General features: G+C 44.4%; 1 protein-coding gene across 2 annotated transcripts in view; it reads left to right on the forward strand.

The window, feature by feature from the left end:
- Window positions 1-19,370, forward strand: part of LOC128324762 (quinone oxidoreductase-like protein 2) — a 28,571-nt gene that overhangs the window by 3,111 nt on the left and 6,090 nt on the right. For both annotated transcript variants that reach the window (XM_053249717.1, XM_053249716.1), the window contains 6 exons: window positions 5,705-5,801; window positions 8,170-8,228; window positions 9,103-9,168; window positions 14,076-14,185; window positions 17,972-18,053; window positions 18,677-18,858. In XM_053249717.1, coding sequence (XP_053105692.1) covers window positions 5,705-5,801; window positions 8,170-8,228; window positions 9,103-9,168; window positions 14,076-14,185; window positions 17,972-18,053; window positions 18,677-18,858 — 596 coding nt within the window. The remainder of the gene's footprint in view (window positions 1-5,704; window positions 5,802-8,169; window positions 8,229-9,102; window positions 9,169-14,075; window positions 14,186-17,971; window positions 18,054-18,676; window positions 18,859-19,370) is intronic.

Here is a 19,370-nt window from a genome sequence, read left to right on the forward strand (position 1 = left end):
ATAAGCAAGCTTTCTAAGTACTGGGTACACACTGCGATAGGCTTATAATTTCCCAGCCATCCTCCTGGGAGGCAGTAATCCCTGATAATATATTTGTAATAGAGAGTGCCTTTACTGCAGCCTTGCAGATAGGTCCACAAAATGTACTAGTCCACAGAAATAATTACTAGCTCGTCCATAACTCTTACTCCTTTGTGGTGCAGTGATAACATGAGGGGAGGAGGGTGGTAGGAAAGAGGCAGCTCTCCTCAGGTTTGCAAAGGGTTCCTAGCCTGGCTGGTTCAAAATGGTGAGAACTGATGTGGTGTGGTGTCTAAGAGAGTGAGCTAGGAAGCAGGCCTTTCCTGGTTCAGATCTCACCTCTGCCATGAACATGTTAGGTGGCCTCTCAGTCGCCCCCAGCTGCAGTATGGGGATAATTTACCTTACATGGTTGTAGGAAGGATTACAAGCTAATTCATACACAGTGCTTTGAACACTTGATAGTGTTATACACATTATACAAGGATTATAATGTTGTTCCAGGAAATCAAGCTACAGACTTGATTTAGCACCTTAAAAAGGTAACTTGTGAACTTATGTATTTACTACATTTTTATACCCCCTTTCTGCCTTGACAAAGGCATCTAAAGCAGTTTACAATATTAAAAGAAGATTAATAAAATGTCATCTCAGGCTGTTGGTCTTTTCAGGAGCTGAGCACAAGAACTCCCTGGTCTGGGTACATCCTTTCTTGCTACAAAGAAGACTTCAACCTTTTATTCCAGATCAGTTTCAGACTCAGTTTCTAATAGGTTTCACCCTGCTAACTGGGCAAAGAGGCATCTTTTTAATGTGGCGGCTATCTTAGATTAAGCAGAGGAAAGGAACAACTGTCCATATTTAACTCACATCATAGCATTTTTTTGCAGTAGGTGTCACTGGTGACTAACCTTTTTGCTTTTTGTTTAGATTGGGAACCCTTTTGTGACAGGAACTCATCCCCGCCCCCTCCGCCTGCAAACCACTTTGATAATTTTGTGGTTTTTTTAAAGTGGTGTAAACATATTCATAATAAAAATAACTGTACCTCTAGCTTTGATCCTCACACATTAATGTGTGAATGTGTTACAAATTTGCTTCCTAAGTAGCTCAAGCTACGGTGATGCAGTTGCAGGTAAGAAAGGAAGCAGTCCCTGTACGCAAACATTATCTCCATGTTTGGATCTCTGTGAAAGCATTTATTGCAAAAGCAATTCTGTGGCTGAAAAGCATGAAGAACAAATCCTCCATAGATCATCGTGCTATCTATTGAGCTAAACATCCAGATTGTTGTACATAATTTTAAAAATGGAGTTTGTTTGATAGTTTGTTTCCCTCACAAACACAAAGTAATCTTAAAAATATTTAACTAAGAGTTTATTCAGGATCAACTCCATTTTATCCTTCTCTTCTCTGACTCCACCCCCCCCTACAGGAACCCCATGGGGACAAACTTCTAAACAACAAAACATAAAAGACTAGTATTTTTAAGCCCGTTATGATAACGGGCGCTAGCTTTCTCTCCCGCCTTTAAGTTTTCTTCACCTCTTTCTCCCGTTTTTTTTTTAACCTTTCTGTTTGTCTCTCTCTCTCTGTCTCTTTCTTTCTTTCCTCCCCACCCCCTTGTCTCTGGGTCTCTGGCTGTTATGTTGACCATCTCCACTCCTCATCTCAAACCACCTTCAGTTCTCTGTCATGTTACCAAATGCAAACATTCAGTACAGTACAAATCCAGGAACCTTCAGAAACTGCCGTCCATGGGTGTTTTGTTGCCGGCGCCGTCTCTGCCTTCCAGCGGCTGACACAGCCGCTTCTCTGTGTGTCGTCTGCGGGTGGTCTGGTCCCGCCGCCCCCGATCCAGCCCGCAGCAGTCGGGCGAAGTATAAGCATATTTTGCAAAAAAGAAGAGAGGAGCTCGCGTACAGAGCTCCTCTCTGTGCTAATCCGCTGCCGAAACTGCCACTATGGACGCAATAGGCGTCCTTTAAGCCCAATGCACCAGTTCGGGAAGAGGCTTAGCACAGAGAGGAGCTCTTTTCGCGAGCTCCTCTCTTCTTTTTTTGCAAAATATGCTTTTACTTCGCCTGACTGCCGCGGGCTGGATCGGGTAAGGAGGGCTCGGCCAGCTGGGAGGGCGGGAGGGTGGTTGGCGTCTGCGGCAGCGGCCGCGGAGGCATTCTCCTGGGCCATTTTGGCCCTTAATCATTTGGGAGGGGGAGCGGGGAAGGGCGGGAGAGCGGGCGGCGGCGGCCGAGGCGGGAAGCATTTGGGCAGGGGCAAGGGCAATTTTGGGGCCGGGCTAGGGCTCCATAGCCTTCAAGCTGCCCGTCCTCGGCGCCGCCGCCCGTCCTCGGCGGTGGCTCCGCCACCACCTCGGCCGGCTTCCCCGTTCCCCATCTCCCCGTCCCGGTCTTCGTCTCTTCCGGCCGGGGCGGTGGCTCTGCCGCCGCCTCAGTCAGTCTCCCCCTCCCCCGCATTCCCGGCTGCTTCAGGGTGGCCGTTTCTGGCTGCCCAAGATGGTCGACGGGTCCTGCTGTTTGTGCCTCCCTTGCTCTGTTCTGGGCTGTGCGCATGCCCAGAACAGTCAGGCACAAACGCACACTTGGTGTCCGTCCACGGACGGACACCAAGCATTTTATTAGAGAGGATATTGGATAGAATACAACAGAGTTGTTTGTTTATTTATTTATTTACACAGTCAGACAGGTGTTATTGACTGGTTTGTTTGATCCAGACATCGAGTCCTTCCCAAGGACCTAGGATGGCTGAATTTTATTTTCAATGTTGTTGCTGTTATAGATATCGTCACAGAATACAGGCTGTTCCCAGTAAAGTTGCTTTTTGTATTTGCCTGATGGTGATTTCTGTGGTCCCTATGGTGTTGAGGTGCTTATTATTATTATTTTACACAGTCAGACAGGTGTTATTGACTGGTTTGTTTTATCCAGACATCGAGTCCTTCCGAAGGACCTGGGATGCCAGAATTTTATTGTCAACGTTGTTTCTGTTGTTATTATTATTATTACATTTATATCCTGCTCTTCCTCCAAGGAGCCCAGAGTGGTGTACTACGTACTTAAGTTTCTCCTCACAACAACCCTGTCAAGTAGGTTACGCTGAGAGAGAAGTGAGTGGCCCAGAGTCACCCAGCTAGTATCATGGCTGAATGGGGATTTGAACTCGGGTCTCCACGGTCCTAGTCCAGCACTCTAACCACTACACCATTAATGCCAAAATCATGTGTTTATTGTCAATATATTGTAACATATTCTGCTATGATTTTTTGACCATTTTTAGCATGCTGTAAGGCTAGTATGTCTGAGGACAGTGATGCATAGAGGGAAAGGTAATCCTTGCTTATGACCGTGCAGTGTAAAGGAGGAATTTCATGGGGGAGCAGATCTCTCATAGACCTTGTGGGTTTTTTGTGGATTGAATCATGAGGGCCTGTTTGTCATCCAGTGGTCAGTGTAGTCATAAGAAACATGGGTTCAAATCCCTTTTCAGATGATAGGATATCTTAGTTCTCCCACCTGTAAAACTGGAATAACTTTGTGCAAGTAGGAAGTGATATTTCTGGTATGAAGCTTAGTGAAAGGGTCAGTTTCTAAGTCTTGATGAGATGAATAGAATTACTAGATAGGTCAGCAGGAGATGTTTTCCTAGGCTATTGTTGCTGAAGCCTGATGCTCATCTTATCCTGAAAATATGGGAGCCATTGCTGTGCTACTCCTCCCCACCCGACTAGGGTAACATGAGAAGCCCTGCACACAGGGAGGACTCATGCTGCAGACCACCCTATACCAAGCTTTACCCAACTTCCTATGGGTTGATGCTGATGTGGGGAGGAGCTACAATCTGGCTCCTCCCCATGAGGTTCAGGGCCTTTCATGTTATACAATGAAAGAGCATTAATGCAGTGCCTCCCACACTGCTGGAGTAATGTGAGCACAGGACCTCAGTTACTTATAGCTCTGCGATTGTAAGCTCTTGGTCCGTAGCAGTGATTAAGAACCAACTCTGTGGCACGATAACTCATCAGTATCCATTTGAACTATGAACAGTTGAAACAGCATTAGGGTTGTTTATTACTACTGTAATATCAGCCCTATGAAAATATAATGTTTAACATTTGAAAAATCCATCTAGCATGAGGTGGATGAATAACTATTGCTGTTTGTATATATCTGAGTGATTGAGAGAGCTGAAAAAAGTGGGGAACAACAAGTGCAGTTTTTAGCAACATTCTATAAAATTTCTACTTAAATTTGCTACTATCCATTTCTTATAAATTATCTATTTTCAGGCTCATCAACTATCAACAAAACAATTGCCTATTAGAATTGCTGAGGATAATATGTGAAAGAATGAAAGAGTAAACACAGGAGGGTAGGTTTAGATTAGACATTGTGTGTAAGAAATATCCGAACATCAAAGAAAGTTCTCTAACTGGATCAGAGTTTTGGACTGCTGCTACATGAGGTTGCCAACTGACCAGAAAACCCCCAGTCTGTTCTGCTCTTGTATCTTTAATAGCAGTTTGATCTGCAGAAATCAGCAAGTGAAGCTTCTCAGGGCATGGTGGTAAGCATTAAGACCTCCTGATATCTGCAGATCGCGCTGCTGTTAGAGTTAAGGGAGCACATACAATCAGCTGGCAAAGTATGTAATGGAATACAGTATTAGCTTCCTATAAAATGGTAGAAACAAACATGTCACTGAGGGTGCAGTCTTATGTACCTTTTCTTGGAAGTAAGCCCCAAGCTGGGGAGAGTTATTTTTGAGAAACATGAGATTTGAGATTATTGGGCTGCGTGAAAGCAGCTGACTTTACAACAGTTGCAGTATACTAGATATTAGGCCTGTGCACAGCCAAAAATGTCAGATTCCAACAAGACATGACATGATACTGTTAGGAAGGGCTATGTTGGACCCTCACAACTGCTGTGTTGGGAATTTGATGTGTCTTTTGGACTCACATCCATCCTGCCTCCTCTTTCACCACCACCACCACCACCACCACATTTAATGGATAGGGGCAGGAGTCGGAGCTGCACATTGTTTTTTCTTTACTCTGGAGGGAGCACAAATATGCCTTCCATGGTTTCAATTTAAAATGCACCTTTCCCCCTTTCATTAAACTATGTATTTGAGTGGTATGGGTGCTTCTGGGAAACGGTTCTTTTTCCTAGGCTACAGCCATGACTAGCATTAGAAAAAACTCCATCCAGATGCACTCATGCTACTTGAGGACTTAGTTTAATGAAGGGGGGGGGGGAGATCCTTCTTAAATCTGTTTCTTTGTTATATTTCTATACTGCCCCAAACTTCTGTCTCTGGGCGGTTTACAGCAACATAAAACAAATTAAAACAGAAATTAGAACCTTAAAACAATTTAAAACCACAGGTCTAGTTAAAGACTAAAACCAGCAATACACAACCAATCACAACAGGATACAACACAGACCAAAAGTAAGATCATAAACATATCAAGTTAAAAACACTAAATGAAGCAGCAAATTGTCCTTCCAGACAAGTTAAGAAAGTGGGGGCCTGGTGGACCTCGAGGGGCAGGGAGTTCAAAAATCTAGATGAGACATGTGCTCTCTTTCAACCCTCTCCTGTTTTGATTTTGAAAGTCTTCCCCATATCTAGAATTGTGATTGTCCACATCTTCTTGCAGGTCAGAGTTCGTGTCCGTTGCTGTGGGTTAAATTTTGCTGATATCCTGGCTTGCCATGGTCTTTACCAAGATAAGCATCCCCTTCCATTTACCCCAGGTAAGTAAGATCTTATTAAGCTAGTGCAGTCAGGTCACAATCTTTTTTCTAGGGAACCTCCCTAAGTTAAAAGAAAAACCATGCAAGCCTCCACTTTTGTATTATATGATTAACAGGAAATTAAAGATAAGATGGGCAGAGTATAACACTTGCTGTGATATTCAAACAGGAGGTGAGCAGTATGTTGGAGAAGGGAAAGTCTTAGGCCACTTAGGTCTTGGTATGGTAACTAGGGAGGCAGTGCAGTATAAAAAATAACATTTGTCCACTGACTTTTGTAAAGCACACAGTTTTGGTTCCAGAAGAGGGTGATGTTACTAGTAGTAGTAGTAGTAATAATTTTCCAGCACTCTTCATCAATGACCTCAGTAATTCTTCTAAAAGCTCTATCAAGTAGGCCAGCATATCTTATCCTATAACATATATTGTTGCATGCTGGGGTGAGGAAGCTGAAGAAATAGTGGCTTACTTCTGGCTACTGAGTAAGACTTAAGGCTGAAGCAAGATTTGAACCGGGGACTTTACAACTTATGACTTAGGGCAGAATTATGCATTCCTTGTATGGTGGAAGTAGGGAAAGCACTTTCAGGAAGAACCAATTAGTGGGAAGCTGGGGAGGACCAAAGTATTGCAGCACCTGAGGTGAGGCACCAAATGCTATCTCAACCCATGACCATGGTGGGGGCTGTCCCCATTTAAAACTGACACTTGCCAACTTTGAAAGTGGTGTAGGAGGTGGGAAGGTTGCCAGCAACCTCTTCTTCTCTACTTGTTCTTCTGGCAAGCTTTGCAAGGAGTGTGAGGAGAGGTGTACTTTGCAAAGCTCGCAAGAGTCAGATCTGTCCTGAATTGCGGCTCCGAGGGCAGTGGTGGTGGGGCATCTTGTCACCATGCTGGTGCCTCAATAATATGCCACTAGAGGCAACTGCTTCGCCTCATGAAAGGACCACCCCTGGCTGGAAAGGGTGCTTAACTCTCTTGCTCACTTGCAAATACCCCTCCCCCCTTCAAATGCCTTCAACCCATCTGGCAGTTTTTAATTACTTTCACCTCAGCCAGGCTCTAAAACTGGATGTAAGTTCAGCTGAAGTGTCATTTGCAAAGGCAAAATAACCCTGACAGCGGTTATTTCACACGCAAAGGGGGCATGGCCCAGGCTCCAGAGAGCCCGGGTGAGCTCTCCCCTGGTCTTTTCAGGCAGCATTTGCTGCCTGACAGCGTGTATTTCCCTTTCTCTCCTTCCAGCAAGGGAGAGAAAGGGAAATAAACACTGTCAGATAGCAAATGCTGCCTGAAAAGATCAGGGGAGAGCTTGCTTGGCTTCAGAGCATGCACAGAGAGCTACACCCCCGTGTGCGGGATGTTACTGGAGGGGCCACCACTGGGGCCGGAGACAGGCCACCACTGCTCCTGGTGCTTTAAAAGGTTAAAAAGGGGGGGAACTCTTCCCTCCTCACCCCCCCTCCCCACAGCCAGCTGCCAACACCATTTCCCTTTGTGCCCCCTCGCAGCTACCGCCCCCCACCTGAGAGGCACGGCAAAATTTGAGGAGCAGCAAAAGTTGCCACTCCTCAAATTTTGCCATCATAGGCAGATGCCTCTGCCTTAATCCACCACTGACCACTCTTTCCAGCCTGCTGCTTCTTTCCTGCAGATCCCCGTATGTTTCTGCATCCATTTCACCATTGCGGATGCAAGTCTGAGAATCCAGGTTTGTCGAGGCAACCCTTCAGCACTATATTACAGCAGAGAGTATGAATCTCTGCCTCCTGGTTCACTTGCCAGCTGGTAAAAAGAGGCCCCTGACACCCCTGACTTTGGAGTCTTTGCCTTCCTAAGGTGGCCTGCCCTACTTCTGACAGCCATTGATCTGCTTACTGCTGTTATGTTTGATGGTCTTGAACCCACCTCTCAAGTATCTTATGCAGAGAGACTTGCTTTCCCAGATCTTTGCCCGATACATATTACGGTACTGGGAAATTAGGATATTGAACCTGAGGATTGTACATGAAAAACACTGAGTGCTGCTGGTTGCTCCGCGCAAAAATATTTAAAATGGATAAATTATACACAATGCAAAATCAGCCCAGGGAAGAACTCCTTTTTGCTTTTTAAAATACTCTTTATTGAGCCCACAGTGACATCTTCTGGTCATTTCTCAGCATTGATTTATGTCAAAGGGGTGTGTGTAAGTAAGTGTAATCATTTGGTAGCCTGGAAAATGGAAGAAAGATTATGGAAGAAAGATTATTTTTCTTTGGTTACTCAAAATTAGCATATACATTCAGTCCACTATAGAACTATAGCTGCAGAAGCGGTTGGTCATGTCTGTGCATGTCTGAACACTGAGCATGTTTTTCTCCTTTAGGAATGGAATTTTCAGGGGATGTGCTGGAAATTGGTGCAGCCATCAGCAGCATGAAGAAGGTAAGAGAAGTGCTGGCTTTTGCTGGGATAGGGAGGGAAGAAAATGTGGATTCTTTATTATGCACATGCTCTCTAATCTGCTAATGCAGAAGTCCCAACTTTGGTTCCTCAGATGCTGTTGGACTACAATTCCCATGATGAGGAGTTGTAGTCCAGCAGTATCTGGGCACCCAAGGTTAGGAACCCCTGTGCTAATAGTTCTCATTCATATGATGCCTCTCAATACCAGTTGCAGGGGAGCAAGAGCAGGAGAGAGGGCATGCCCTCACCTCTTGCCTGTGGGCTCCTTAGAGGCATCTGGTGGGCCACTGTGTGAAACAGGATGCTGAACTAGAAAGGGTGTGGGTCTCATCTAGCAGGGCTGTTCTTATGTTCTTCTAAATTGAGAGCAGGAGAATGAACTGTTTAGGTTGCATTCAGGTGACGGCTTTCTTCAGAGCTGATTTTGCACTGTAGTGCAAAACTTAGTGGAGGTGAGAGGTCCTACACAAAAGAGGTATCTGTGGGTCTTGTGCTGAAGTGGTTGCCCCTGGCTTGTGGCATCTGTTCTGATTCTGAAGCCCCTTGTCTGCTGTTTCCGTGAATTTATTTTATTCATATATTCATAAATTAAAAAGTATCTCTGAATAAAATAAACACACTTTATATCTCATTTTATATATTTATGTATATTTAATATTCATGTAGAGAAATGTATCTACTATTGATGAGTGGAGAGTTGGGTACAATGCCTACATAGTTGCTGGTGCCAGATGTGCTGTTCCCAGCTTGGCTGATGAAAAACCTGCACAGAAATGTCACTGTTTCAGGGGAAGGAGGAGCAGACAGCCATTTGTCACATTCTAACGACTATCTGGTGATGACTTTTGGACAGGGGGACCGTGTAATTGGCCTGGCCAACATCAAAGCTATGGCTGAGGAGTACATTGCTGATCAAAAGGTAGGTGTCTTTGGAAAGACAAACCCCAGTCTATAGTTGGGAAACCATGAGCTGTAGAACCAGTAATTCCAAATCCTGCCCCCACCTCATGCACGCATCTCCCCTTCTTTTTTAAAAAAGCAGGAAGCAAGAGGGCACCTTGCTACCTTTCTGGTGCCCCAGTAATCTGTTGCTGCCTCACCTTGCTTCATGGAAGGGCCACTAGTTCTAAACCTGCTTATTTGGAGTTTTGTTCCATTGATTTAAGAGCAACTTGCTCACAGGTAAGCATGTATCAGATTATACCCTTAGCCCAAAGACAGCAATATAAAGAGAACTCGGAATAGAGTACATTGTTCAGACATGCTTTGAGCCCACCTTCACACTGGAACTTTCAGACATACCAGCAAGGCAAATGTTGGCTGATCCACTTCAATCTGTCACTTGCTACCATCCTCTGCCTCTAGCTCTGAAATGCCTTTTTAGCTTTCCTCAGTTGGAAGCAAAGGAGGTGGGAGGAGGGGGCAGCAGTAGTGAGTGACAAGACTGAACGGCTTCAGCCAGCATTTAATTTGCTAACATGTCTGACAGTTTTGGTTTGAAGGTGGGCTCAGATTGTGTCTGAAGACCATCAGCTCTCATGATATCTTGCATCTGTCTCCAGCCTTACAGGCACAAAGTGAAGTTTGAAAAGAAGGCAGCACTGGAGTGCCAAAGAATCAAGAAACCAAACTGCCTGTGATTCTGTTCCCCCAAGGGATACAGAAAGCAACCCCGCTTCTGGAAGCTAAAAAGGAAGTAAAAACATAATGGGATGCTTCCACCCATGCATAAAGGCTTTCGTGGCCATTTACTTCTGGCTATGCAAATACAACTGTGTATTGGGGCTAGATTGGGGTCCCGGGAGGCCACATGGTCAGGCTGGGAGACCATGTTTTCCCATCCACGTTGTCCGCGAGTTCAGTTGCTGGTTCCAGAGTTGGGCAAGCTGGAACTGGATGTGCAGTAGGCGGCAAATGCTGCTCCAGTGATCAGGCAAGAGCAGAAAACCAGACTTCTGGTATTTATACTAGGCCTAGCCAATCGAAAAGCCACAAACTGTCAGCCAACTGCAGAGGCTGACTTCGCTCTTCCCATCTGAACACACACAGTTCTAGGTAGTACACTAAGGTAAATCTCAATTTTAGATGAGGTTCTTGGTTCAAGCCCCAGATCCACTGGCAATCTGGTATCTGTAATGCACATATGACATAACATCTTTACTAACAACATGTATGTCTCTGTGTTTAATTTTGGGAAGGGCAAGTTTTTTGTTTCCAAATTGCCCCAATATAGAATTGTGTCTGGTTACAAATCCGCAAGACTGTTGATGGGGAGCAAAGCCTACCATGTTCTTATTTTCTTGGCACAAACTCACTGAATAAACCTTCGTAGTCTTAGTGAGAAGTAAGCTATGACTTAAACATATACTTAGAAATAAGTGGCACTTCCTGTTTCAAATTCCTGCAGTTCTGAATTCCTGTAATTAAGAATTGTGTAACTGTGGAAACTTCACTGATCTGACGACATTGTTGTTTTCTGAGAGTAGAAGTTGTCATGTTATTTCCACTACACTGTATCTTTTCTCCCCCCGCCCCTGCTTTTGGTGTGTGTGTGTTGTGGGGGTCGGGGCTATCAATTTATCAAACACACATTTCCATCATTTTGCATTCAACATAGTATACAAGAAAACAACATTGACTTACCCTCACTCTCCCAAAGTATCTATCTATCTATATATAATTCTCCTGGGTGTGCCTTGGAATGTGCGTCCCAGCGCCCAGCTGATTGGCTGGGTGGCGGACGGGCCTGATTGGCTGAGGCGCACCCAGGAGGATTGGTCGCCGCGGCAGGCCTGGCTGCAGAGGCCAGAGGCAGTGGTGGGCCCAGCCCAGCCGTGGAGGCAAGGCCCGGATTGGGGGGAAGAAAGGGGGGGCAGAAGTGGTGGTGGGGAGGAGAGGCGGCTGGGGCAGAAGGTGGTGGTGGGGGAAGAGGTAACCACCAGACCCAAAGAGCGCACAGATGCTCTGTGCGGGGTCGGCTAGTTACAACTATTCACTCAATTCATACAACCAATTTATGCCAAATCCAATGCACAAATAACACTTATCAATGCACAAATAACACTTAACAATGCCTCCCACAAAACAGTCATTAAAAAAAGCTGAGAAATAAGAACTGTAATTAGGGTATCTGAGTGTGCCAGTCTTCATGCGAGAGAACCATTAAAATGCAAATAACCCTAAGAATTATTCCAAATTCTCTGGAATACATAATCACTTCCTCTCTTAAAATATTTTTTTCATGTGCCACCAAGATCAACAAATCAGTTATACACTGCTGCACCTCAGTAGATGATTTTATTTTCCAAATTTGACACTTTGTCAATATCAAAGCTAGAAGAAGCTGTGCCTTTTCATATTTGGACAATTTCCATTTGTTTGGAATTTTCTCTAGTATTATAATTTCTGATAGTGATGCGCACGGAACCGCGGAGGTGCAGTTCGACGCTGGTGGGCGTCTCCCTTTAAGGGCAGGAAGGTTTGCACTAATCCATCCCGCCGCTTTCCCCCCGCTGGCGCTCCATTTTAAAAAACAGTTTTCGTGGCGGCAGCGTTCCTCCCTGCTGCCCCTGCCCCCGTTGTTGCCTGGAAATACAGGATATACGAGCTGTACAATGTGCACAGGGTGCGCGGCGGCGGACACATGCACAGCCCGTATGTCCTGTATTTCCAGGCAACAACGGGGGCAGAGCTGGCAGGGAGGAACACTGCTGCCCCGAAAACTTTTTTAAAAAACGGAGTGCCGGAGGGGGAAAAGCAGCAGGAGGGGTAAGTGCAACCCTCCTGCCCTTAAAAGGAGACCCTCCGCTGGTGTCGAACTGTGAACTGTGAACTGTGAACTCTTGAATGGCCTTCAGACCGGTTCGTGCACATCCCTAATTTCTGATGTAAATACCAAGTTAATAATCATAAATGTGTACAGGAGAACCTCAGTATTCATGGGGATTCTGTTCTCTGCAATTACTACGGACACAGAAACTCTGAATACAGCGTCATTGGGGCAATTAGATCATGGGGGTTAGGTTTCTGGAGGCCCAAAAATTGCCAGAAAAAAAGTTTTAAAAGAGCAAAGTAAAGTGCCCTACTGTGCTCTGTGGGCCTCCAGCAATGCCCCCCAGAAGTCAGCAATAGTCCTCTTTCTTTTGGCATTTCCCTACAATTTTTTGCTGGATTTTTCAAGTAAATGAGCCACAAAATGGCTCCGTTTCACAAAATGGCAGCAGGAAATTACCACAGAGGTCATTTCCAGCTGGTTCCGAACTGCAGAACACATAATTAATCTCTTGTGGGATGGGTTTTTAATGCGTATGCCAAGGTCAGGTGTCAAATCACCCAACTGTGAATACGCGAAACCATGGATAGTGGATCCACGTATAGTGATGTCTACCTGTATTATCTTTTCCAAAATATTCTTTCAGAATAAGCATGCAAATCTACATTCCCAAAAGAAGTGAAGCATTCCACCTCCTTAACATTATATCTTCAGCAATTATAACAATCTAATAATCCAAATGAGAAGAAGTGAGCTGGAGTCCTATAAACTCTTAGTAATTTTCTTTGCAGAATTAATCTCATGTGGAAATCTAACTATGCCTTTCTAATATTAGCCAATTCCTCTTCCCAATTTTGTGGTAAGAATTCTACATTCAGTTCTCTCTCCCATTTATCTCTGTCCTTATCGAGTGTTGTTAAAGATTTTATTTTAATAAATGTACAAAGAGCGACACTGACTATACCTGTATTGTATATTGTCCTCCAAAATCTTAATAAAACCAGGAACCTCAGATGTACCCAAAACATCTGATCCAAACCACACATTCACAGTATGTTGAAGATACTGCCAAACAGCACTTGGCAACAAATTGAATTCCGACTAAGGAACTGGAAAGGACTTAAGAGTCAAGAGTCCTTTGATTGAGCATAAAAATAAGTTTTGAGGACCACATTCCCCTTATGATCAACGGTCCTGCAATATTAATATGACAATTACCCTAAGTGTTTACTCGTTATGAGTAAATGGGTCATAATGGAATGGTTTCAGAATATTTGTCTCTGCCATTCTTGCAGCCATAATAGTGCATTGTATCTTACTACAAATAAAGATGCAGATGTGGCGCTTAAGCATTCTTCCTCCCCCTTAACTATGGTGAAATGTTACTTCTGAATAGGGGTTGGTTCAGATAATACCACCACCACCCCCCCAAATGATTGGGAAGGGGACTTGCCGAGATGTACTTGGAGTGTATGTAGAGGAGCTGTTTGGATGAACAGCATCCTACCCACTCTGCCCATGCAATAAAAACACATGCTGGGAGAGCATCAGGATGTCCATGGAGGACACTATGATTAAGGGAATTACCCTGCCTCTCAGTTTACAAAATGACAAATGGGTCTTCTGGGGGCTGAGCTTAGTTTAGCTGTCTAAGCTGGGATCTCACTGTACATCTGGGGTTTCAAGTAGGATTAAGGCAACAAATCAGGTTAATGCTAAGCATGGTTAAGTGTTATGTCTGTACCAGGAATATTTCAAAGGTGAGATCATAGTTGGGAGACTTAAAAGACAGAGGAGAAATTACTGTGTGAACTGTCTGTGCCACAGTGACTCATGAACAGCCCTTGAAGGTGTGGCCACAATGCCGTAGAGTTCCTTATTGTTTGTGTATGGGGTTACAAACATGTATTAACTACCTGTGAATTATGACTGTAATTAAGAACCCTATCTTGATGACATACACAACCTTTTTTCACAGAGGGTTGGTGAGACCTCTGTAAAAGAATAATAACGAAGATGAAAGTCATGATTTTTGTGTTTTTCCTTTTGTGGAGCTGCTCTGGACAATCCCACAGGGACTTTCTTACGAAGATGCTGCAGCGCTGCCTATCTCCTATGGAACAGCCATCTTGGCTCTTAAACACAGAGCCCAGACACAGCCAGGGTGAGTGGAGGCACCCAGATGCTACAGTTGAGCCTTATTATGATTGGCCAACAATATTCTATACTCTGCTGCAATGGACGGCTGCCTTGAGAAATTCCCTGGTGGGAAAAGTATCAAGGTGGAACTGTTTAAGTAAAAATTCAGGATTATTGTTATTTAACAGTGTTTGAGCTGAAATTAATCTTATTTAAATATTATAAATCTGAATCCCCCCCCATCGTTTTACTGAGCATGTCAGAGTTTTAATATTAATTTTGGGGTATTATTACACATTACTACACATATTATTACTACATTATGTAAATCTTGCAGTAAGATGTTGAGCACAACATTTACAAACTGTGTGTGTGTGAAAATGTTTTCACTCTTAACTGATGCATTGACCAGTTTCAGTTGACTCTAAAGTGTACTGATCAGTACTCCTTATGCTGCCTAGGGAACAAGTTGGGGTTGTTTATTTAACACTTTCAGTGTACCTCTCTTATGGTGAGTATTAAGTATAACTCAGCTCTTAATCAGACATTAATAGACTTTGATGGAGGCATATTTTTTCCTGTTGGAATGGGATTGGGAGAAGTGTTGAGAAATATGGGAACTATAGAACCATTGGGGCCAAACAAGATGCTATGTTAACCATATGGCTGTTGCTGAAAATACTGTTAGATGTTGCTGATAGGGGTGGGAAAACTTAACATCTAGCATTATTTTCCTTATGTTGTGATATCAAAGCGTTCTCTTTCCCTGCCCACCACGAGTAGCTGATGATGTAAAAAAGAGCAAGAAGGAAATGTGGAACATTGTGACATCAGTACAGAGTTTAAGCACTATTAGATGGTGTAAATGCATAGCTACCATTTTTGGAGGCAGCAGCTACATCCTTAAGGTGATATTTAGTTTGGCTAATGAGCTATAACTAGGAAGGATTTAAGGGCTAATAATAGTAGGATTAGACTTATATGTATTAATTTACAAGTGGCCCCCCATATCTGCAGGCCCATATCCACAGTCAGGCAATGGAGACACAACCTTGTTATTTGCAGTTGTAAAAATAGTTTAAATTTGCCTGTCTGCGGATCCAAGCCAGAAGACTCCTCCCCACTCAACTTACATAGTCAGCAAGGAGGATCCCTCACTACATCTGTCCAGGGCTTTCGTAGCAGCTGGCTTTCCTGAGAACTTTGCTTAAAAGAGCCATTTTGCGGCTCTTTCCTCCAAACAGAATTTTTCATGGAAAATTGGCGGAATTGGGGGGCATTGGTGGACAGCTGGAGACCTGGAGAGCACAGTACAGCTCTTTCCTTCTTATTTCTGCCTTTAAAAGCCCTTTTTTCACCTCTAGGAACCTACCCGCCCCCTGCCCGATTCCCATTGCCTCAAGGTCTCATTATCCACGGTTTTGTTATCCATAGTTGTAGCCGAGAACTGAATCCCCATGGATAACAAGGGCCACCTATATGTATCTAATGAGATTTTATCAACAATATTGATATGGATTTTTTGTTGGCCGTGGTTGTTGGTTAATTAGACTGTACTGGTGGTGGTGGTTGTGATTGCTGGTCATAGATGGAAATAAACTGCATTCATTAGTTTGGCCATAAGGAGCAAATTTACTCTGAAGCTCCACTATAACAATGGGATACTTCCAAATCAAGATGTTTTGGCTTCTGTTAAAGGAACCTGAGGCATTTTATAAAAATGAGATCTGACTATATAGTTAATCCTTCTAGGTTATTTCTCTGTTGTATTCTCTTGGAGGTAACCCTTGGAAACATTGGTATTTAGATAACCAGAAATGTCATGTGGAGCCTGGTTACACATTACACTTGCCATATGAAAAGTAGCCCCTTGTAAGCCAGGTTCCTACTTCTGAGAATTCTGAAGGCTTCCCCAGAGAGAGGCAGAGAAAGATGGAGGGGATTGTTGATATGGAGTTGAGCCAAATCTGAAATTTTATAAACCCAACACAAACATGATTCAGAAGGGTTTCTTCAATGAATTGGAACAAACTCTAGATTGCTTTGAATCTCAATGGGAACTGAACCCCTGAACTCAAAGTGGCAGTTGGTTCAAAACACATTGCTTAATAATCAAGCACTCAGTTTTCAGTTGTATGGTAAATCTTTTGGGTTTTTTAAAAAATCTTGCTTGAAATGTTCATTTTTTGAAATATTTTAATGAAAAAAATTAACATTTAAAACACATTTCCCCTCAAGTGAAATAGTTACTGTTTTGTTCATTTTTGAGTTACATAGCAAGCAAAACAGTTCTGTATTATTCTGTATGAAATGCATTTAAACTGGTTTAAAGTGTCAGATGTGGTTACCAAACTACTTTTTACAGTTAGTACTTGAACTGGAATTGAACTAGACAGTTAAAAAATACTGAGGGTCCTGAACGAGAACCGATCCCAACATTTTTATGGTTTGACTCCCTGATTGTAGAACCAGCTATTTTTAAAATCTCTGCTTATCTTATCTCTCCTTGGCAGCTAACTGTCCCTATGGGATGAGAAAGAGAGAAGAGGGGGCATTTTGCTAGTAAGGAGATAAGCGCAGAGAAACATTTGATGGAGAAAGGCAATCCCTGACTCCACCTTTCTCTGCCTGTCTTCAGAGAATTCTTCAGAGTTTCTCACCATGAGATGCTGGTTTACACATGGCTGCTTCTTTCATATACATGGGGGGTATGTACCAGACACACTTGCTTTTTTTTGTTAAAACACGCCACCATATTTTGGGTTGTTTTTTTAAAAAAAGGTCTGTGTAGCTCTCTCTGTTCTTTTGCTTCTAGTGATGTGCACGGAACCGCAGAGACATGGTTCGACACCGGTGGGGCTCTCCATTTAAGAGCGGGGGTTTGCACTTACCCCTTCCGCCGGCGCTCCATTTTTCAAAAAAGTTTTCAGAGCGGCAGCATTCCTCCCTGCTGCCCCTGCCCCCGTTGTTGCCCAGAAATACAGGACGTACAGGCTGCACGTGCGTGCGCACGTCGCATGTGCACGTCACGCATGCAATGTGCGCACGCAAGGCTGTACGTCCTGTATTTCCAGGCAGCAGCGGGGGCGGGGGCGGCAGGGAGGAACGCTGCCACCCCCAAAACTTTTTTTTAAAACCGAGTGCCAGTGGGGGGGAAAACTGTGGGAGGAGTAAGTGCAACCCCCCCGCCCTTAAAGGGAGACCCCCCCTCCCCCGCTGGTGTCGAACTGTGAATCGGCACCAGCACTAACTGGTAGGGATGTGCCCGAAACGTTTCGGAGGCCATTATGAAGGCCTCCGAAATGTTTCGGCACAGGGGGCGTTTCGGCGTTATGTTGCCGACGGGGGGTAGCGCTTTAAGCACGGGGGAGGGTGTACTCACCCCTCCCGCCGCATTTCCCCCGCCGGCGCGCTGTCATTTTGAAGCCCCTCGGGGCGGCAGCGTTCCTCCCTGCCGCCCCGTTTGCCCCGTTGGCCGGAAGTCACAAGTGAGCGTGCGCCCGTCGTGCATGCATGCGCACATGGCAGAAGGGCACGCGCGCACGTACGGCGGGCGCACGTGCACTCGCGACTTCTGGCCGATGGGGCAAACGGGGCAGCAGGGAGGAACGCTGCCACCCCGAGGGGCTTCAAAATGACAGCACGCCAGCGGGGGAAATGCGGCGGGAGGGGTGAGTACACCCTCCCCCCGTCGGCAACGATGATCTTCGTGCACATCCCTACTAACTGGTTCGCAGGCCTCTTGCATGGCCTTCGGACCAGTTCGTGCACATCCCTACTTGCTTCATTGTGTTTTTTCTGTCTGTTGCAGAGAGACTGTTCTGGTGACAGCTGCTGCTGGTGCCACAGGACTTGCAGTTGTGGATGTTGCAACAAATATTCTAAAGGCAAAGGTAGGGTGTGTGTGTGTCAGTTGGGGTGAACAACAGGGGTCTTCAGGATTACAGAGAAATGCTGACAATCTTTACTTCTGGGAAATGTGTTAGTTCTTCGTGTTGGGGAAAATGACTTTGATAGCAGTAGAAATTCTAGACTCAGAAGGCAAGAAAGAACCCACTGTGATCATTTAGCATTTGTAAATTTCTTGATGTCCTTTTTTAGCTATTTATCCTGGTCACACAGACCAATTTTATATGGAAATTATGCTGGCCAATTTTAAACCTGTAATTTCAGATAATGTGGCAAAGTTCTGTTTTGTGGTGTTGGAGCTCCGTAAAGACTGTTTTAGTAATGTGAACAGTTTGTGATTTTGTAAACTTTTGAAATTCTTGAATTTTCTTATTGATGCAATTAATTGCTGTTGTTTGTTAATCTGGTCTGTGACTGCAATAAACATACTTGACGTCTAGTTTTTATTTTTAAAGCGTGGTTTTTCCTTTGGAGAGAGGCTGCTTTATATTCAAAACCTATTGCAGAGTAAGAATAAATACAAATGGTTCACCAGCTGTCAGCGCTCACTGTGGTCTTTCAAACTGGAGGATTATATAATGGAGAGGGGGGGCTTCTGTGATTGCAGGTAATAGCAGCAGCAGGAAGTCAACAGAAATGCCACTTGGCTCTCCAGAAGGGGGCTTCCCAGAGTGTGAATTATAGCTGGCTCAACCTGAGGGAGGAAGTGAAGAAGCTGACAGCTAGCAAAGGAGTCAACGTGGTCATTGACACCATCGGTGGGGACATTTTCAAAGAGGCATTGCACAGGTGGGCTAGGATCGTTTCATGTGGTATTCCCGCACTCAAATGGCATGACCTGAGCTTACATCACCACAGGTTACCTGGAGCATATCTCACCTCCCCCAGAGCAATCTCTTTAATCTAGGAGGGTTTTAGGTGGATGTGAGCTCCGAATAAGTTCAGAGCACATTCTGAAAGATTGCAGGTGAAGGCATCTTTTCCAATACAGGTTGGGCAGTCTTTCGATAAATAAGCAATAAAGGTCTCCACCCCCACCCCGGCACCTTTTGGAGGTGTTTTCCTCTTTGGTTTGGTGCCTCCCACTTTTTTTTGTCTCAGCAACCTTTAGCACCCAAGTCTTGAGGGTTCCATTGTGAGACCTCACTTGCATAGATGAGAATACATACAGAATATGTTAAAATTTGTAAAGATGAAAATCCAGTGCATCAGGCTTGGCAACAAACACATGTATTCTGTTCTTTCTCTAAAGATTGCAGTCCATAATACTTCTGTATCCTTTTCGTTTGCAACAGTGAGGC

Source organism: Hemicordylus capensis, chromosome 4 (assembly GCF_027244095.1).
Source record: "Hemicordylus capensis ecotype Gifberg chromosome 4, rHemCap1.1.pri, whole genome shotgun sequence".
NCBI classification, from domain to species: domain Eukaryota; kingdom Metazoa; phylum Chordata; class Lepidosauria; order Squamata; family Cordylidae; genus Hemicordylus; species Hemicordylus capensis.